Source organism: Anas acuta, chromosome 1, assembly GCF_963932015.1.
Source record: "Anas acuta chromosome 1, bAnaAcu1.1, whole genome shotgun sequence".
In the NCBI taxonomy this organism is placed as follows: Eukaryota; Metazoa; Chordata; class Aves; order Anseriformes; family Anatidae; genus Anas; species Anas acuta.
The window spans coordinates 152,447,679-152,465,000 of record NC_088979.1 but is presented as its reverse complement, the minus strand read 5'-3'; the positions used below and the strand labels follow the sequence as shown (position 1 = coordinate 152,465,000).

Below are 17,322 nucleotides of genomic sequence, written 5' to 3'. Positions count from 1 at the left end.
TGAATATATTGTAAGTATAATATGAATATTTTATGACTTCCATTTACAATATTGTCTGCCCACTGAAACCAATGTCAAACAATGAATTTGTTCATGTGAAAAGCAAGTGCAAATGGGCAGGTCTTAGCTCTTTGATCAGATATTGAGTTAGCCTACAGATTATAGTAAATTTTTATTTTGTTTGTTTGTTTGTTTGTTTGTTTTGCAAAATGCTGCAGTTAAGGATAATAAGTCCTGCTGAGTGGTCCTCCCTATGTCATAGGCAGAAGAGCAAGGTGTAATTGTATATATATACTAGGGCATACATGCATAAAGGGCATATATGCAAAAACTGCTGCCAATATAGTCCATCAGGGAATGACAAAGAGACCTAAAAACTAGAAAAACATGTTTTCCTCTGTGTTATGCATTGACATGTTGCAGGTTTATAGCCTTGCTCATACAGAGAAAAGTGAAGAGCTTATTAATTAACATTTTTTCAATACAAAATAGCTGTATAGAACTTAGGCTACTTGCCCATTTAAGGTTGAATGACAAAGACAAGTTAGAGAATATCTGATTTAGAAATAAGGATTTCCTCTGAATCTTAGTTTTCCAGATGGATAAAAAAGTTGCATATCTTCTCTTGATTCACAGTTATTAAATTAATATGCAAGCATAATATAACATTTTGCAGACAGTTGAATTGAGTAAAGTTGCTGCTTGGATCTCTAATTGTGTATTTTTTATAATGACATGTGATGAACAGTGGCATAAATCATACTTAGAAAAATAATACACATTATTACTTATTTAGTTTATAGATAATCCAATTTATTAGAGTGTACTTGCACTGCAGGCATTAGTTTATATGTTTTGCAGATTACTATGTAGGTGTATTTTTCAAGTTATCTATGTGGTTGAGAAACATTTAGTAAATAAATACTGTTCACCTTTTTTCTTCCTTGAAAAATCTTACTGTTTGACACATCCACAATTTAATAATAATAATCCACCTCACCTTCCTGAAACTACCTAATTCTTTCTTGTTGAGATGAATTAAAGGCCTGTTCTTTTGCTCCTTATAGTAATGAAAGCATTATTATGAATATGGAGAGCATAAGATGCTATGTTGATGCTGGATCTGCCAGTGACCTTTAGTTAGGCAGTGTGGGAATGTTACAAAGCTGCAGCAAGGAGGTTCAGACCAGATATTAGGAAAAATTTCTTACCGTGAGGGTGACCAAACACTGGAACAGGCTTCCTAGAGAGGTGGTTGATGCCCCAAGTCTGTCAGTGTTCAAAAGACGTTTAGACAATGCCCTCAATAACATGCTCTAACTTGTGCTTAGCCCTGAAGTGGTCAGGCAGTTGAACTTGGTGACCTCTGTAGGTCACTTTCAACTGAACTACTCTACTCTACTCTACTCTGTTCTATTCCATTCCTTTTCATTCCTTTCTGTTCCTTTCTGTTCCATTCCTTTCCATTTCAATTCACATCATCTGCACTAGTTACTTTCTAAATTTCTAAATTTCTAACATTACCTTTGTGCCCACCATTAATTCCTTCTTAGTTTGTAAATAGAAGGCCTCACTTTGAAAAATACTTCAGCTTAAGCCTGTACACTAAACATTACTTTTAAAATGCCCTTCAACTTCATCTGTAGGGATGAAGGCCAATAAACTATGATGCAATGGTTTGTATCCTCTCTTAATTCAGGAGACCAGGGTTCAGTTTCAGTCAGACAGAGTAGTTCCTACATTTCAGGTTTCCACTTTTCACAGCTGATATATAGGTAAAACTTAAATAATACCTTCAGCACTATTTGGACTTCTCAGGAGGCACATACATGGTAAAACGTACACTGAAGTAGAGCTTGCTCAGATTCTGACAACAGTTAGTACCAAACAGATACAGGTCATTACAGGATCTCTCAGGTAAAAGTTATCTGCAGAAAGAGATAGTCAGCCCTGGAAAATATGCAGACTAGACTCTTTTGGGAGATTTAAGTGTGTCCTAAATTTAACCTCCATTCTGAAGCGGGAATAACTTTTTGTGTATTTATGAAAAACATGTCATCGTTGGTTCCACCTATGCTGAATGGTTAGTATATTCTCATGAAAAGAAAGAAAAACGAAACAAACAAACAAAAAATATGACTGCATTTTACAGCAACACGGAAATATATTTTATATTACTTCAGTGCTTAGAAAAAGTGCTGAAGTTATTAAATATTTTTAAAGCACTTCCTAGAAAGAGGATTTAAAGAACAGTCCAAGAACTTTCCTGGGACATTTTTATACATTTTTTACATTTATACATTTACATTTATACATGTAACATTTACACATGTAACATTTACATTTTTTACATTTATACATTTATACATTTTTATACTTTTTGTTTTTACATTTTTATACATTTTTATAAGACGATAAACTTGGCTCAAAAAGAAATTGTTCTAATATACCATAAAGTGATTTCTATAAAGCAGTGGCTGCTTAATGATATTTTTTAAACTGAGTAGTAAGGTAAATCAAGATAGTTAATCTTTAAGAAATAGAAACCATATTAGCAGTGATGGATTGCAATCATCAATGGAGGCTGATTTTCAAGGATAACTGAAACATTTCAAAAGAAAATAATGGTAAAATAGAAGTATAGAGAATTACTAACTAGGTATATTTATTATTTTAGAAAACAAAAGAAAAAGAAGAGAAAGAGTAAATCGTTTTCAGATATGATCTTGAAAAGTCCAAACTTCTTTTGCCCCAAATTGCTTTCAGTTTGAAGGAAAATTTGTCAAAATACCCTAAAAGTAATATTTTCCTTGCTAAAATATTCATTAAGTATTGGTGTACCTGAGCTTGCGATTGAATTTCAGGCACCATTTACCATACGTAACTGGAGCAAGAAATAAGAACGAGTCTCAGATGCTGTTAGCAGGCACAGTGTGTTCTCATTTCTTGCTATAAACTATGGTGCCATTATGTGGTGCTTTCTGGACCCCCCAAAATAAGACACTGAGTAGCTCATTTTCAAATAAAGTCATTATTCCTTGCTGATGCTTATTTTAGCATTCATGTAAGTCATGGGAAATGAGTTATTCATTAAAGCGGAATGTTTTCAGAAATTTTCATATGCAAATTGAGAAGGATTGAAGTTACTTTGGAAAACATGTCATTTTCTGATGTTTGTATACCTTACATATCAACCATTATAGCATGTCCTTCACTTATAACAGTGTGTTTCAAAATTCATTGCCTATTTCTGGCCCATATTGGAGAATATTCCGGAGTAAGTTCCATGCTACAACTTTTAATTCAAACATATAACAAATCATTGCTATAATCCTTCTGAAGTTAATAGTTTTATCAGAGATTAATTTATGTGGGGAATTATTATTTTTATTCTCACAGACACCTTGTATGCAAAGGATGGCTCCTGCCTGACTAAGCAATATTGTGCAGATCTCATTACACTGAAGGCACGTAAGCTAAGCGTGTACGTGCAGTGTAGATCAGGATGTTTCTCCTTGAAAAAGCACTGTTCCTATTTTTAAACTTAATTGCTTAATTGTTCTGTAACCACAGCCTATAAACACTGGCACAAAACAAAGTCAACTTGTTCCTATTTATTGCCTTTATATATATACATCCCACATCAATACTTATAAGCTGTATATATAACCTATACAGGTACCTATAACCCGTATATATATAAAACCTGTGTTCCTCTACAAGGAACTCAGACCTGTATATAATTACTTTTTCCTGTATTAAACAGGTATAGTGCCTCATCATATGCCTTAGGCACTCACGTTCACCTCATTTAAGAATCACATTTTTTTCTTCTTTTTCATGACACTAATGTATTCCAATAATTAAGTGAAACACCTGCAGTTTATAAATACTAAAATCTGTTAAAAATTTGACAACAGTTATAGACATTGCATCCTGTAGGAATAAAAAATATTTTGCCAAACTAAACTCAGAGTAGGCTAATCAAATTAGTTTGCAAATCAAATAATATTAAGAGGAAATAGTATCTAAAACATAGCAGGTCTCTTTCAGAGCCGTTATTGGAATCTGTTCTGTTTTTTGTACTCGACTATTTTTGGATCTTCTGATCACTTTTGTCTGTAGCAAGCTGAAGAAGAAAACTTCCAGCTTCTACTTACTAATTTATTTCATGTGTGCTCCTTTACTCTTTCATTTTAATTGGCAGCATAGTGGAGTAGCAAAGAATGGAGTGAAGGCAGGGCACAGGCAGCCCTCATTAGAAGTAGCATTTTAAAGAAGACTGTAAGGATTTAACACTTATTATCAAAGGGATGTTTGTAACTGAGAGAAAGGTAGTTGTAAAGATTTCTTGTTTGCTGTTTAAATGTAATGATGCAGCATGATGTACAAAAATAAAATAGTGGGCGACAAATCCTTATCCCAAAGCATTCTAAATTTAAAAAGTAATACACTTCAGACAAAAAAATAAATAAATTAATTAAAAAAAAAAAAAAAAAAAATCAGATGATGGGTTAGTTTCCAAGCAGTATCTTTTGGGCTTTCTAATAGATAGATATCTTTCTAATAGACCCTTTCTGGATTAATATTGATACCCTAATTTAAAAAGTGTGTGCTGAGGGAGTCTTAATGAAGATTGATGGCTTGACACAACTGGAAAGGTAAGGAATTTTCAGAACAAAAAGAAAAATGGGAAAAATGCTGCAGCTGGGACTAAAAGTCTTTATAAATCTAAGGAGTCAGGCCTATGCTGGGAGTATCCCTAGTGGAATAATATGCAATATTCTCTGTGAAAGAGGCTTTAGGCAAATATTCTGTGAGTACCGTTCTGCTCAGTAGCTGAGTATGTTTGTATGATTACAAATATGTAGTGCTCATTGCTATGGCATAGACATTTTATGATACTGAAAAGCTACATTACTTTTGCATTATTCACATGATAAATCTGACTTTCTGTCAGCTCTTTTTTGTCTGTTCAATATAAATTAACTTGTCTTTCAGTCATGGAAACTTATTTTTCCTTTTACCTAACAGAAACCCCTATATCAGGCCTGTTAAAATACTGCTTTAGAAGTCTTACCATCTATTTTACTCCAAGCTTTGTGCTAGCTGACTTTGCTGGGTGGCTTATAGCAAGGAGTCTCCATGCCTGCAAGCCTGTGTATGGCTTGGTTTGGACAGCTAACTAGGCTTCTAACAAAGCACCTGGAAATTGTTTCTCTGTCCTGCATGAAATCTCAGAAATTCTTTCCAACAGTACAAAACAGAAATATGTAGACATTCTGGAAGGGACTATCTCCAAGACGAAAAATGCCCACCCATCAAGTAGATTTTTTTTTTCTTATTCCCCCTGCCCCATTTTGCAAAATGAGTAGAGCATGACAGATGATTACAGTCATCAGAAAGAAGAATAAGAGCTGAAAGCTGATCAGGAAGCAGAATTGTTCCAGACTTTTAAAGTGGTAATAAAAGGCGGAGTCTTTTGATGGCTTGAAAGAAAGAGCAAGACAATGAGGACATTTCGAGAGAAAAGTGCTGGAGAAGGTAGCTATTTTTACATGAGTATGTCAGGGTAGCGGGGGAGAAGAAATTTGAGAGAATGTTGGCTTTGGTAGTTGATTAGAGACTGGGGAAAATTCAGGATAATTGAAGAGGAGGCCTCTAATGATTATGATATTACCGCCTGACACAGACCAAAACGTGGAAAAACCTAGGGAAGTAGCATAGCTTTGAAAGATAAAGAGACAAACAAGCACTTAGAAATCACTGTGATATCTTCAATGTAATGCTATTTGTTTTGGTATAGCTTTTAAGATCTTGTTTTGTATGCTGATTTTATGGATGATGATCAGTTTACTTTTGCTTGTAGTTTAACTCAGTTGTGGTTGGACTGCTATGTGTCTGTGTTAATATCATTTACTTTCTTCTAAACCTTTTTGAGCATGAGGCATTCAAACGGAATAGGGATAAAAGCTCTCTACGCTATAGTGAAGAGCATCATCTGGTAACTATTGCTATTCATTTTTACTTATCTATCTCTTTACTATCTCAAATAGCATCGGTAAACGTTGCTTTTTGCAGCATTAAATTTTACTCTTGCTTTCATAAAGTCAAGTGATATGTATAATTCAGGTTCCTTTGGTGTTTATTTTAATTCCTTTTTATTATTTCTATACTACAGAGTTTCTACAATTTTATTTCATATGGAAAACATAATTTTTCTCTCTCTCCTGTGAAACTCTGGCTTTCATGGACAACTTTTCTAAGTCATGAGGAACATCTTCACCTACCACTGCATAAAATAATCTTTTTCTCTTGGGATTTGGGACAGTGCTTTCAAACATGTGCTTAAACTATTTTAAAGCTTTTGAGCTCCGTATGGCAATTCTTCCCTATTCATTCTCAGGTTGAATTTTCTATGTTTATTATTCTTAGGGATTATCTTATTCCAAAGAGAGTTTAAACATAATTTAGGTTTTAAAATCAGTACTACTGCTAATCATATTTAATTTCCAAAATATTTGGAAAGTGATTTATACTAAGTGATTTATACTATTCTGTATATTCCATATAAAGTATAGGAAAGCTTTTAGACCTCGAATGCCATGTCAGCACCTCAGCAACTGACCAAAATTCAGCCATATTTTATAGAAGAGCTGCTAGCACCCACCTTTGTAGAAGATGGAGTAAGAAACCTCACAAAATGAAATGATTCAGCATTCTTTCTTTAGGTTGAGATGCCGCCAGCATGTGAAAGAGGTGTATCTTGGAGGCCAGTAAGCATGAGCATTATGGTCACAGGCTCATGGCAGATATGAGGATATGTCATATCTGAAGGCAGGTGAATGGAGCATATTCCAGTCTCCAAAAGCTTCTGCAGCAATGAGATTCTGGTACTTGGAAACCATTTTAGCCTTTTCTAAATATTATGTTGCTTTCTGAGAACAATTCCTTGCTGAACTCTAGCTTGTATCCATCCTTTTATTTTTTACATATGTCTTAGGTTATTGTTTTCCTGGCCAACTTCATGCTGGAAAAAAAAAATAAAATAAAATAAATATGCTCTGATTTGGTATTTTATAAGGTTCAGAAAAAAATGCCTCGGCTTGCACTCTTTGCTTATGTATATTTGCAGTATTTATATTGGCAAATAAACCTTCACATAGTAAGCAAATCAAACTCACTATCTGCAAATGTTTTATGTTAGATTTTTAATGTTAGATTTTATACTTCGTGCCAAGAAAAATATGTAAAATCAACATTGTTTTTTCTTTTAAACAGAAGGTTTTTTTTTGTTTTGTGTTTTTGTGTGTGTGTTTGTTTGTTTTTGTTTTAAGATACTTAAATTCAGACATGGTTCTATTGTAATGTTGTGTCAGAAGTCTTCAGAGATTTTTCTATTTGCCAAAGGTAGCCTGTCTATTAGGATGAGAGCCTGACAGAAATTTGTTCAGCATGAACTCTCAAAGAACCACATTATACTGACTTGAGAACATGGTGAGGACTTCAACTTTGACATTGTAGATTTACAGTGCAACCACCTTGCCAGTACTCCATTAAAGAGAGAGAGAGAACTTAGGGAATGTCTTCGGAAAAAGTAGGAACTACACATAAGGCACATGCTTTTAGGGATTTAAAAAAAAAAAAAAAAAAAAAGAGAGGAGAAAAATGGAGTTGCTTTCACCACCTGGTTTCTAATAGGAAGTTGAAGAATTTTTTTTGCTTTTAATTATTGAACAGTACCTTGTGGTTAGACAGAGCTTGATTTAGTCATCAGGGCTGAAAATGATTATGCATGGCGGGAGGAGCCATTGTGCAGCCATTGTGCACCCGGACTGCCATAAATTTAGATACACTGAGGAGGAGTTTTATCAAGCAAATGAATCCTATCTTCACTGCTGTCTGCTCAGGGATAACCCTGTGAGATGTTCTTTGTTTCCTTCTCACCACACACAAGGCTGAAGTTCTTGTTCAAAATATATAATTAATTAGTGGCTTGTAGTATCCAGCAATAGACAAAACGCTGGTGTGATACCAGTGCTGTTCTAGCTACAAGTGCAGAGCACAGCACTGTATGGGCTGCTGCAGGGAAATTAATTCCATGGCAGCCAGACCCAGTACACCTCTGTGCACTAGAATCACAATACTTTCTCCTGTTTTACTGGGAGATGCTTATGATTACTTCCTGATCTTTACCTGGGAATTTTTGGCTTATGCTCTTTTAGTTAAATATGTCCTTCCTCAGTACAGCCAAGTGTACTACTTCAAACTGCATGGAAAAGTTAATGAAATTACATTAGTGAAACTGTCATGGAGATAAGTTGCCTATCAGACAGCAATGTATGAATATATGTTGACACATGTGAGAGTTAAGAAATAGATTCATTTTCTTTTTTTAGGCCTGCTGACTGTGTTTATTCATAAGGTAAGCTAATGTAGTCTGTAGGCTCTCTTGTAAAGTCGTTATTCATTCTCTACTGTATGTGACATCCTTAAGAAAGGATTTCATCATGTGTGTTTCAACTTCGGCTTCTAGTCAAAACTGTTTTTTACGACATAATGACTCCTGGGTGAAAAATGCTTTTGCTGAAGCTATTAGTAGTTAAACTGTTTGAATAGTTGAAATGTGTTAATATACTGAATTCACACTGAAGTAATATTGTACAATGTAGTAATTTTGAGCAATGAAATTAAAGATCAGAGAAAGTTTTCTGTTTCCTTATCCCCTCTGTAAGCTAGATCTTATCACATAACTAAAATAGATTCAGGTCTGCTCCTAATCTAGGTAGACCTGACTGGAAGGATTAAAAATAAATAAAACACACAGCAGTCCTTCCTCTTGCTGTTGTTCTCTCTTTCTCTTCCCCGTGATGAGAAAAGCAAGTGCCACATTTCTGGTTAGAAACATACCGTTGTTGGCTCTGAACCAGCCCAAACAAAGTAATCCAACCTTGTAGTAGGTCATTAAGGATGATGCTGACCAGATTTTCATCTGATTGAGGAATCCATGGAGTTGGAAAGAGGTAGAGACCCTTATAGCATGTGTAGCAGGTGCCCACATGTGCAGCTGTGCAGACCTGTAGCTGTGTCTATAGAAAGCAAAAAAATGAAATATAGAATATGTGATGATACTGTTTCTGTGGCACTGTGGTCTAAAGAATTAAATGTGATAGAAACAAATGGAGTATCTTTTATTAGAGAAACAAGCTAGTAAAAAGAAAAAATGCAAAGTAGTGGCTCATATGAGCTATTTGTCATGTTTCTTTTAAGCAGAAAACTAGCCATTGCTAGATACTTTTATTTCATGATTTTTTTTAATTAAAGAGTCTATTTATCTATAGCTTTTAATGACAGCATTTGATGGACAGAATTGTGAAATTTTTTGATAACTTTATCAGAATGAATCACTTGTAAGACAAATATGGGCACCATTTACAGTCTTCTTTTTCTCTGCAGGAATGTTTTGATCACTTTTGATTTTTTTTTTTTTTTAATGTTACCACCCTGCCTTATAGACTTCCTAAGTCTTTCAGATTACTTTCAGCAATTTCTTTCTTTCCTCTTTGCACTGACTTGATGCTATTTCTTGCATATATTGGGGATTTTGGATAGTGTAAAGATGAGACAGGTAAGAATGTCTGCTTGGAAACATTTTTTGTACATGCTCTTTTGACAAGATTTCCCATAGTATTTCCGATAATAGTTAACAGAGATCTATTTAAAACTTAGACTCCAGCATATAAGCATTCAGTTACTTGTTTGTTTACAAATGTATTGTGATTAATACACAGTATCATCATATGAAAATTCTCTGAGTGCTAAGAAATATTTCAGCACAAAAAATTCAGCCAGATATAAACTAAAGAGAGAGAGAGGGGGAGGGAGGCAGGCAGAGTATGACCATATAAACTGTTAATTAAAACCCTCCTGAGAAGTAGAGGAATAATATCTCAGTTATGTCTTGAATGAATGTTTAATAACTTTCTGCCAGTGACCTTTTTGAGTGATTATTCCATGTTATATATCTATATAGCAGACAAATAAAATAACATGAAGATTAAAAAGTGACAAAATGTCAGTAAAAATCCTAAGGCAAAGTTTTGAAAGTATGCTTCAAAAATCTAAAAACACTATTTTTAATCTGAGCTTTTTATTTTTACTGGGATTAAAAAAAAATATATATATATATATTTTTTTTAATCTCAATCATCCTGAGAAATATTAAAGTGTTGAAATATTTTGTAAAAAACTTTGGGAAATTTTTGTTGTGTATATTAATACAGGAATAATATAAAGCAAAAGTGAACAATGTTTATAATTAAAGCAGCTTATGCAAAGAGCTCATCAAAGAAATATGAGGGAAGTTTATGTGCATAAATCAAAATACATACATGCATAATTGGCAATCATGGAATTTGTCTGTTGGTGAGCAATTAATTCTCATTACATTTTATTTGTGTCCGTTAATCTCAGATATTGATTGAATAGAATAAACTTGATCTTTCACTTTTTAATTTATATGAGGGTTAGTTATTAATTCCTTTAGAAATAAATGCTTTATTAATGGAAAAAAAAAAAAAAAAATATATATATATATATATATATTTATGCCAGTAAATATTCTTCTAGATATTGAAGCTTGCCCTTTCAAAACAATTAGGGTTCATATCACATAGGGTACGTGATCATATGCCATTTTTGTATTTTTCATATTTGCTAACTCACTTACTAAAATTGCTGCACAAACACACTTAGTGTAAACACACTTGCTGCAATTCATGGAACACTGTAGGGAAAACAAAATACACTAAAATTTGTTCTTCTGTGACAACTGCTAAAATTAATATAAGAGATTAAAGCTATAAAACAGGTTATAATAATCAGAGATAAAAAGCTATCTCAAGTTTACACAATCTAATAAAGAATGATGGTTGGAATGTTTTATCCTGAGTATTAAGTTGTTTACATGACTGCTTCATACTAATGGGAATTTGGTTCAAGTAGAGTAACTGAAAGCTTTCAATCAACAAAGTGAATGTAAATACATTTTTTCCAATTGCCATTGTCATTTTCCCTGGGTTTCCCAAAAGTAGATCAACAATGGTTCAGTAACCAACATAAAATGCCCAGATAATACAATTGACTAGGATACAGAAAGCAATTTTGGAGCTGAATTATTTGATGTAATGAATGCTTATAGGAAAACAATCTTAATCAGTGATCCACGGAGGGGCAGGTGGTCTTGATCTGGGTACGTTTTCTAGGTGATTGGGGAAAGAATAATAAAGCCATTAAAGAGAGTAACATTCCTTGAATTTGTCAGTTTTCTGCATAAATATATTTTGACAATAATAACACACAAAAGCTAATGAGCGCAAACTTGTTTTCCTCTAGAATCCTTCTAGTCATATTTTATATATGCATTCTTATACACCGCACCATCTCAAGGGCAACAAGAACCCTTTAGGACCAATGTTCTTGCATGATGCTCTTTGAGATCAATAACTCAGGTTAAATGACAGCTACAGTGATACATGTATACTTTGTTCCTATATTGGATGATATTATTTTAACTGGTAAGATTGTACCCAACCAAGACAAATTATAACCATTTGTAATACTTTGATATATTTTTCCATGTTATATTTTAAAACCAGATAATTTTGGTTGGTCTTCTTATTACTTTTTGTTTGGTTGGTTGGTTTTTGGAAATGAGAATTAAACTCATGTGAAACCATGGGTTAGCCTATGGTGGTAAAGGTTAACATGACTATCTTTTATAATGAAGAACTGCCAGCAAGTCTTGCTACTGAACACACTTCTTTCCTGGAATCTCTTATGTGTTAGGTAAATCATATTCCTGGGATCAGACTCCAAAGGCAGTAAGATGTTCTGGATTTTTTTTTCTTTTATAACTTTATTCATTCAGGCCTTTCAGTAGTTCACAATTTACTTCAGCAGAAATAATTTCTGATGTAGACTTAACCAGTATGTTGACTAAAATCTCAGAACTTTCTGGTGAATTGAATTGGTGAATTTTTAGTGTTACCTCCTGTCTGCAGTGTGGGCTATTTTACAAATGAAATAGATTATGAATAAGTTTAAATGGTGTGCAAGTTTGGCTGAAATTCATACATGCATTTTGGTGCATTTTAGGAGTAATATTGCTGCAATTTGGATTTGAATAGCCATAATGTCAAACTAAAGCTATTTTTGTATACCACTCTGCTCTTAATGCAAATATTTACACCTCCCTGTATTACATTCTGGAATCCCTTGGTTAATTCATATTAATTTTTTGCAGTTTTTCATGAGTACATCTCTCATCTCCAGTGAAAATTATTGTGGTATTTTTCCCTAATTACTTCTGTAACTTTTAATGTAATCTTGATTTTAGGAATTCTTTAGATAGAGTCTATATTAAAAGTTAAATAATGTCACTTCTCTATTAACAGCGCTTATCAAATGGCTCCATAGACTCAAATGATGAAGCCAGTCAAGTTGTTGAACTCCAGGAGCTACTTGAAAAGCAGAACTATGAAATGGCACAAATGAAGGAACGTTTGGCTGCACTGTCTTCCCGGGTGGGAGAGGTAGAGCAAGAAGCAGAAACCGCCAGAAAGGAGCTCATTAAAACAGAAGAAATGAACACTAAATATCAGAGAGATATTAGAGAGGTAAGCAGATCACCACACTCACCTCATATGTCTTGATAGTTGTTCTTCAGGTACCGATTCAAGCTGATAGGTATGAGATTGATTCAAGCTGATCAATGAGTACGAGAAGCAAAGCTGAGCATTAACAAAAGCTCATGTGCACAAGAACCACAAAATTTACATTAAAGAGATTTTTAATACTATTTCTTATAAAACTGTATTCCTAAAAGTGGATATATACATATGAGAAACTCACATAGGAAGAAGGCCAACTCTTCTGTAGTTTAGCATTACTAGAGCATATTCTGGCAAGTATATCAATTATTGCCACATTTGTATGATGAAATTTATTTAACAGAGATGCTGACCATGTAAATAATATAAAATACGTTTTTTAAAATCTTGGGCCATTATTCATATAATCAATTATAATGTATATTCTTATGGGGCAACTTCATTAACCAAGTTCCAATATACTACTCACTTCTCCCAGTGAAACAGTCTAAGAAATTTCTCCCTGCTGCATGTAAACATCAGGGAATATCAATGTATGTCATGGAAATATATTTAGGGTTTCCTTTTCTTTTCTACTCTTAAATTTGTGGTGCTCCCCAGTATTCTCCAGAATATCTTTTCACATAGTCTCAACATGTGTGGATAGTTGGTTTCTTTTTATCTTTTCTTTTTTATCAGTTTTAATATTTTGAAGGTAGATTATTTATATGTTACACTCCTTTCTACAATATTGGTATTTCATTCATGTGTATGTAAGTGTCTATGTATAAATGCAATGTGTATGTGTAAATGCATATGTATGTGTATATATTTAACCTGATATTTCTAGTTTTCTGGCAGAAATACTCCTTCTGAACTTCTGATACCTGACACAGCCTAAAAACACCTTCACATCTATGTGGTGTCCCTTCTAAAATACTACATCTTGTTTTATAAGATTACAAAAAATATTTTGCACCAGTATGTTTCTCCTTTTCCACAGCCACTCTCTAGAAGGGTCTCAAATCTCTCCAGTCTCATTTACTTTCTGACAAATATTGCTGTTTCCTGGACGCCTTGATTGCCACTTGCTGTTGTTGCAATTTTGCTCTTGTATACCGTGTTACATTCACTACAGGTTTACTTGTTTTCAACCCTTTTTTTCCTGAGCAAAGTGGCACTAATACATCGCATGTAGAATAATTGCCACATATCAGTGCAAAATCTACCATGAAAGATGTTTGTAAAGGTGATTTGTAAGATACCCGTCTTTATTATTTCATTCTGACACAAAAGATGAAGGCTATGCATCTAGGAAGATCATTTAATATTGTATTGTAATTGCCATTATTGTAATTCGGATACATTGCTCAATATTTTTTTCTTTGTGTTTGTTCTTTCCTTTAGGTAAGAGGGAAAAAATGAACTATGTATGTAATTACTATTTTTATACATTATTTCAGTAATATGCAAATATGCAAAACAATAACCTGGATAATAGTCCATTTTAGGATGAGGTATTTGGATTAATGTATATATTCATTTTGTTGTACCGGAAAAGCAATCTCTCACTTCACTACCACTGCTTTCATATTGTAATATAACACGACTGAAAACTAGAAAAATATACTAAATATGAGGTTTGCTTGTTTGCTGTACTCAATAACTACCATTTCAAATATCTTAATTGCAAGAAATCTCAAAAGGAATAATTTCTTCTTTAAACAGAGAAATTGCTGGGCACACCTTACATTACTGTCTACTGTTAGTGTGAGTATTAAACTGGTATAAAATGATGAAGCATTTTAATTGCATGGTTCTTGGATTTTTTTCATGTTAGGCAATGGCACAAAAGGAAGATATGGAAGAAAGAATCACTACACTGGAGAAGCGCTACCTCAGTGCACAGAGAGAATCCACCTCAATACACGACATGAATGACAAGCTGGAAAATGAACTTGCAAACAAGGAAGCCATCCTACGTCAGGTGCAGTATCTGCATTAGTTAGTTGCTTTCTTCATAAACAATCAAAATTAACACACACACAAAAAGGAACAGATCTACTGTAGGAGATTTTCACTAGGTTAATCCAATAATTTTTAATTAAGTTAATCTAAAAAAAAAGGTTTTTAACTTAGCACCTCTAAGCTTCATGTCAGCTGCTACAACCGCAAATACCACACCAATGTGTGCATTCAACATTGTGAAATAACTGTGTTTTCTAATATTGTCTTGCATAAAAGTGCATTATCATTGTGAAGGATTATCTTTGTTATGTAATGATTCTCTAAATTTATTGTAAAATATATAAGAATAAAAATGGCGTAAGCACAAGAAATTCACTTCTGCAGGAAAAAAAATGCATAAAATAGATTTTAATCATTTCATATGTTGACAGTGGATAGGTAAATTTTTATTAAGATTATCTATGAATACTGGGGAAGAGCAAATGTGATTATGCAGTTGTCTCATGGTTCTTATGGTGCTTTCTTTCTACGGTGAATCTAAAAACTGAAGAGTGAAATAAACAGAAAACACTTTTATGTTCTGAAGAATGCAAGTTGAACTGAAATCATATGAAGTTAATACCATTTAAACTGTAAAAGATGAAAATGCTCCTCAGCATCAGTATCCCAGACATTATTTTTTTCTCAACTGTTGTATCTTCAAACAATGTCAAATGCTGTATGGAAAGTAAGGCATCATAACCTGACAATCTCTTTCTATGATTGTGTACAGATATATTTACACACATACACACACCACTCTGTGTGCATATATGTGTACATGACTACATGTTCAGGAAAATTAAAGTATCAAAACTCTAATTCTCTAGCTTCTACCAGTTTGGTGTGACTAACTTAAGATGTATCTTCAGCTGTCCAGGGGTGGGGAGCACAGTGGAAGAGCAAAACACCTGCATCGGTCCTTAGTCTTTCTTAATGCTAATGTAAGTCATGCTGTGCTGTGGAGGTCTACCTACTCAAAGCAGTGATCAGTAGAACTAAGCTTTGAATATATGCAAGCAGACTTAAAGTTCATTTGCAACAATGCAATGTGAAAAGCCTATTTCATGCTTTTGAAGGATTAAAAACAATCTCAAATCACAGTGCTTTTTCATTGTGACTTTTATTACTTGGAACATGAAACAAAGGGGAAAGCAAATACCTAAAAATTCTTAATTGTGGTATATCTCAGTAGGCCAGAAAATACTGCAGTTATCAAATGCCCTGCTGTTTCTCTTTAATGTTTATCACATTTTACAAAAAGTGATTTTGTTTAATAAGAGACAATTATAGCTTCACAATGAACAATATCACTGCAACCTGGAGGAACTAGAAACCATGATATTATAATGACTGAATTAGCTGAGCAACAAGTGTCAGTCTTAACATTTCCAATTATATTACCATTTGCTCAGAAAATTCACTAGGAATTCTACCATTCTGGAATTATATTTATTTCCCATTTTAGTTTGTGCATAAACTTTTTTGTAAGATGGACAAAATGCTTCCATTTAGAAAATTAACATCTTACAGGTACCAATACTTTTATTTTGCTTAGATAAACAACACATCAAGTGGATGTATTTTTTCAACTTCATAAATGCATTTTTATGATACTTTTTTTCACTGTCTTATTATTCTGAAGCCTCAAATCACTCATCATTGGTAAAATTCACAACCTACACAGTACCATGCTTGAGGTAATACCTTTCCAGTAAGTTCTCCCAGGTTGTGGAATACCTAAACCTATATTGTGAGTTTAAACCATACTTAAGTAACCAAAGGAAATCTTAAGTCTGATTTCAGTTTGTTTGTTTGTTTTAATCTATCTTCAGCTGGAAGACAAAAACAGACAGCTGCAAGAGCGTCTAGAGCTGGCTGAGCAGAAGCTGCAGCAGACAATGAGGAAGGCAGAAACCTTACCTGAAGTGGAGGCTGAACTGGCTCAGAGAATTGCAGCTCTGACTAAGGTACTGCTCTGAGAAATAGGTTCACTTCAGAAGCTGCATTGTTTAATATTGATTTGCATTGTGGTTCCTCACCTCAGGGAGAAAACAAAAGTTGTGTTGAGCTGATTTGAAAGCAGATGTTTCCTGATAAGTATGTGCCACAAGTTCAATATTAACCAGGAGTAGTTTCAATGCCGTATTTTTAATTCTTACCATTTTGATAACAGGTAAAGTAGTTATCTGTTAGGTAGCCTACACTGTACAAAGGAATCGTATGTTTTCAATATATATCACGTATATGCGACAACAATTGGTTTTGTTCCAGTAAGTGCTATAAAACAAATGTTAATGGCAGCTGGGATGATTTGTATATCATAAGTGAAGATGACTTGCAGTACATACTTACAAGACTTGTTTTGAATGATTCTTTGCATTTGCAAAGACAAATGTGAAACTCCGAAGACCTCAAAATGTGTTTTTTGTGATAACAAAAAGGTACCTTTCTTTCAGAAAAATAAGAAGGTAAAAATAACTTTTCAGTAACGTGGTTATCATATTTGGCCACTAATATTTTCAGGTGTGCATGTGCTTAATACTGGAGTTCAAATATTACCTGTCATAAGGACATACAATGACAATGTATATATTCTTACTATCTTAGAATCAGACAAAGAAAGTAAAATGCATTTAAGAGACTATTACATACCATTCTGGTT

General features: G+C 33.6%; 1 protein-coding gene across 14 annotated transcripts in view; it reads left to right on the top strand.

Annotated features, from left to right (window-relative positions):
• The window catches only part of PPFIA2 (PTPRF interacting protein alpha 2), a 334,088-nt gene that overhangs the window by 249,997 nt on the left and 66,769 nt on the right, over positions 1-17,322 (top strand). For all 14 annotated transcript variants that reach the window (XM_068667342.1, XM_068667351.1, XM_068667357.1 and 11 more), the window contains 3 exons: positions 12,456-12,677; positions 14,491-14,637; positions 16,493-16,627. In XM_068667342.1, coding sequence (XP_068523443.1) covers positions 12,456-12,677; positions 14,491-14,637; positions 16,493-16,627 — 504 coding nt within the window. The remainder of the gene's footprint in view (positions 1-12,455; positions 12,678-14,490; positions 14,638-16,492; positions 16,628-17,322) is intronic.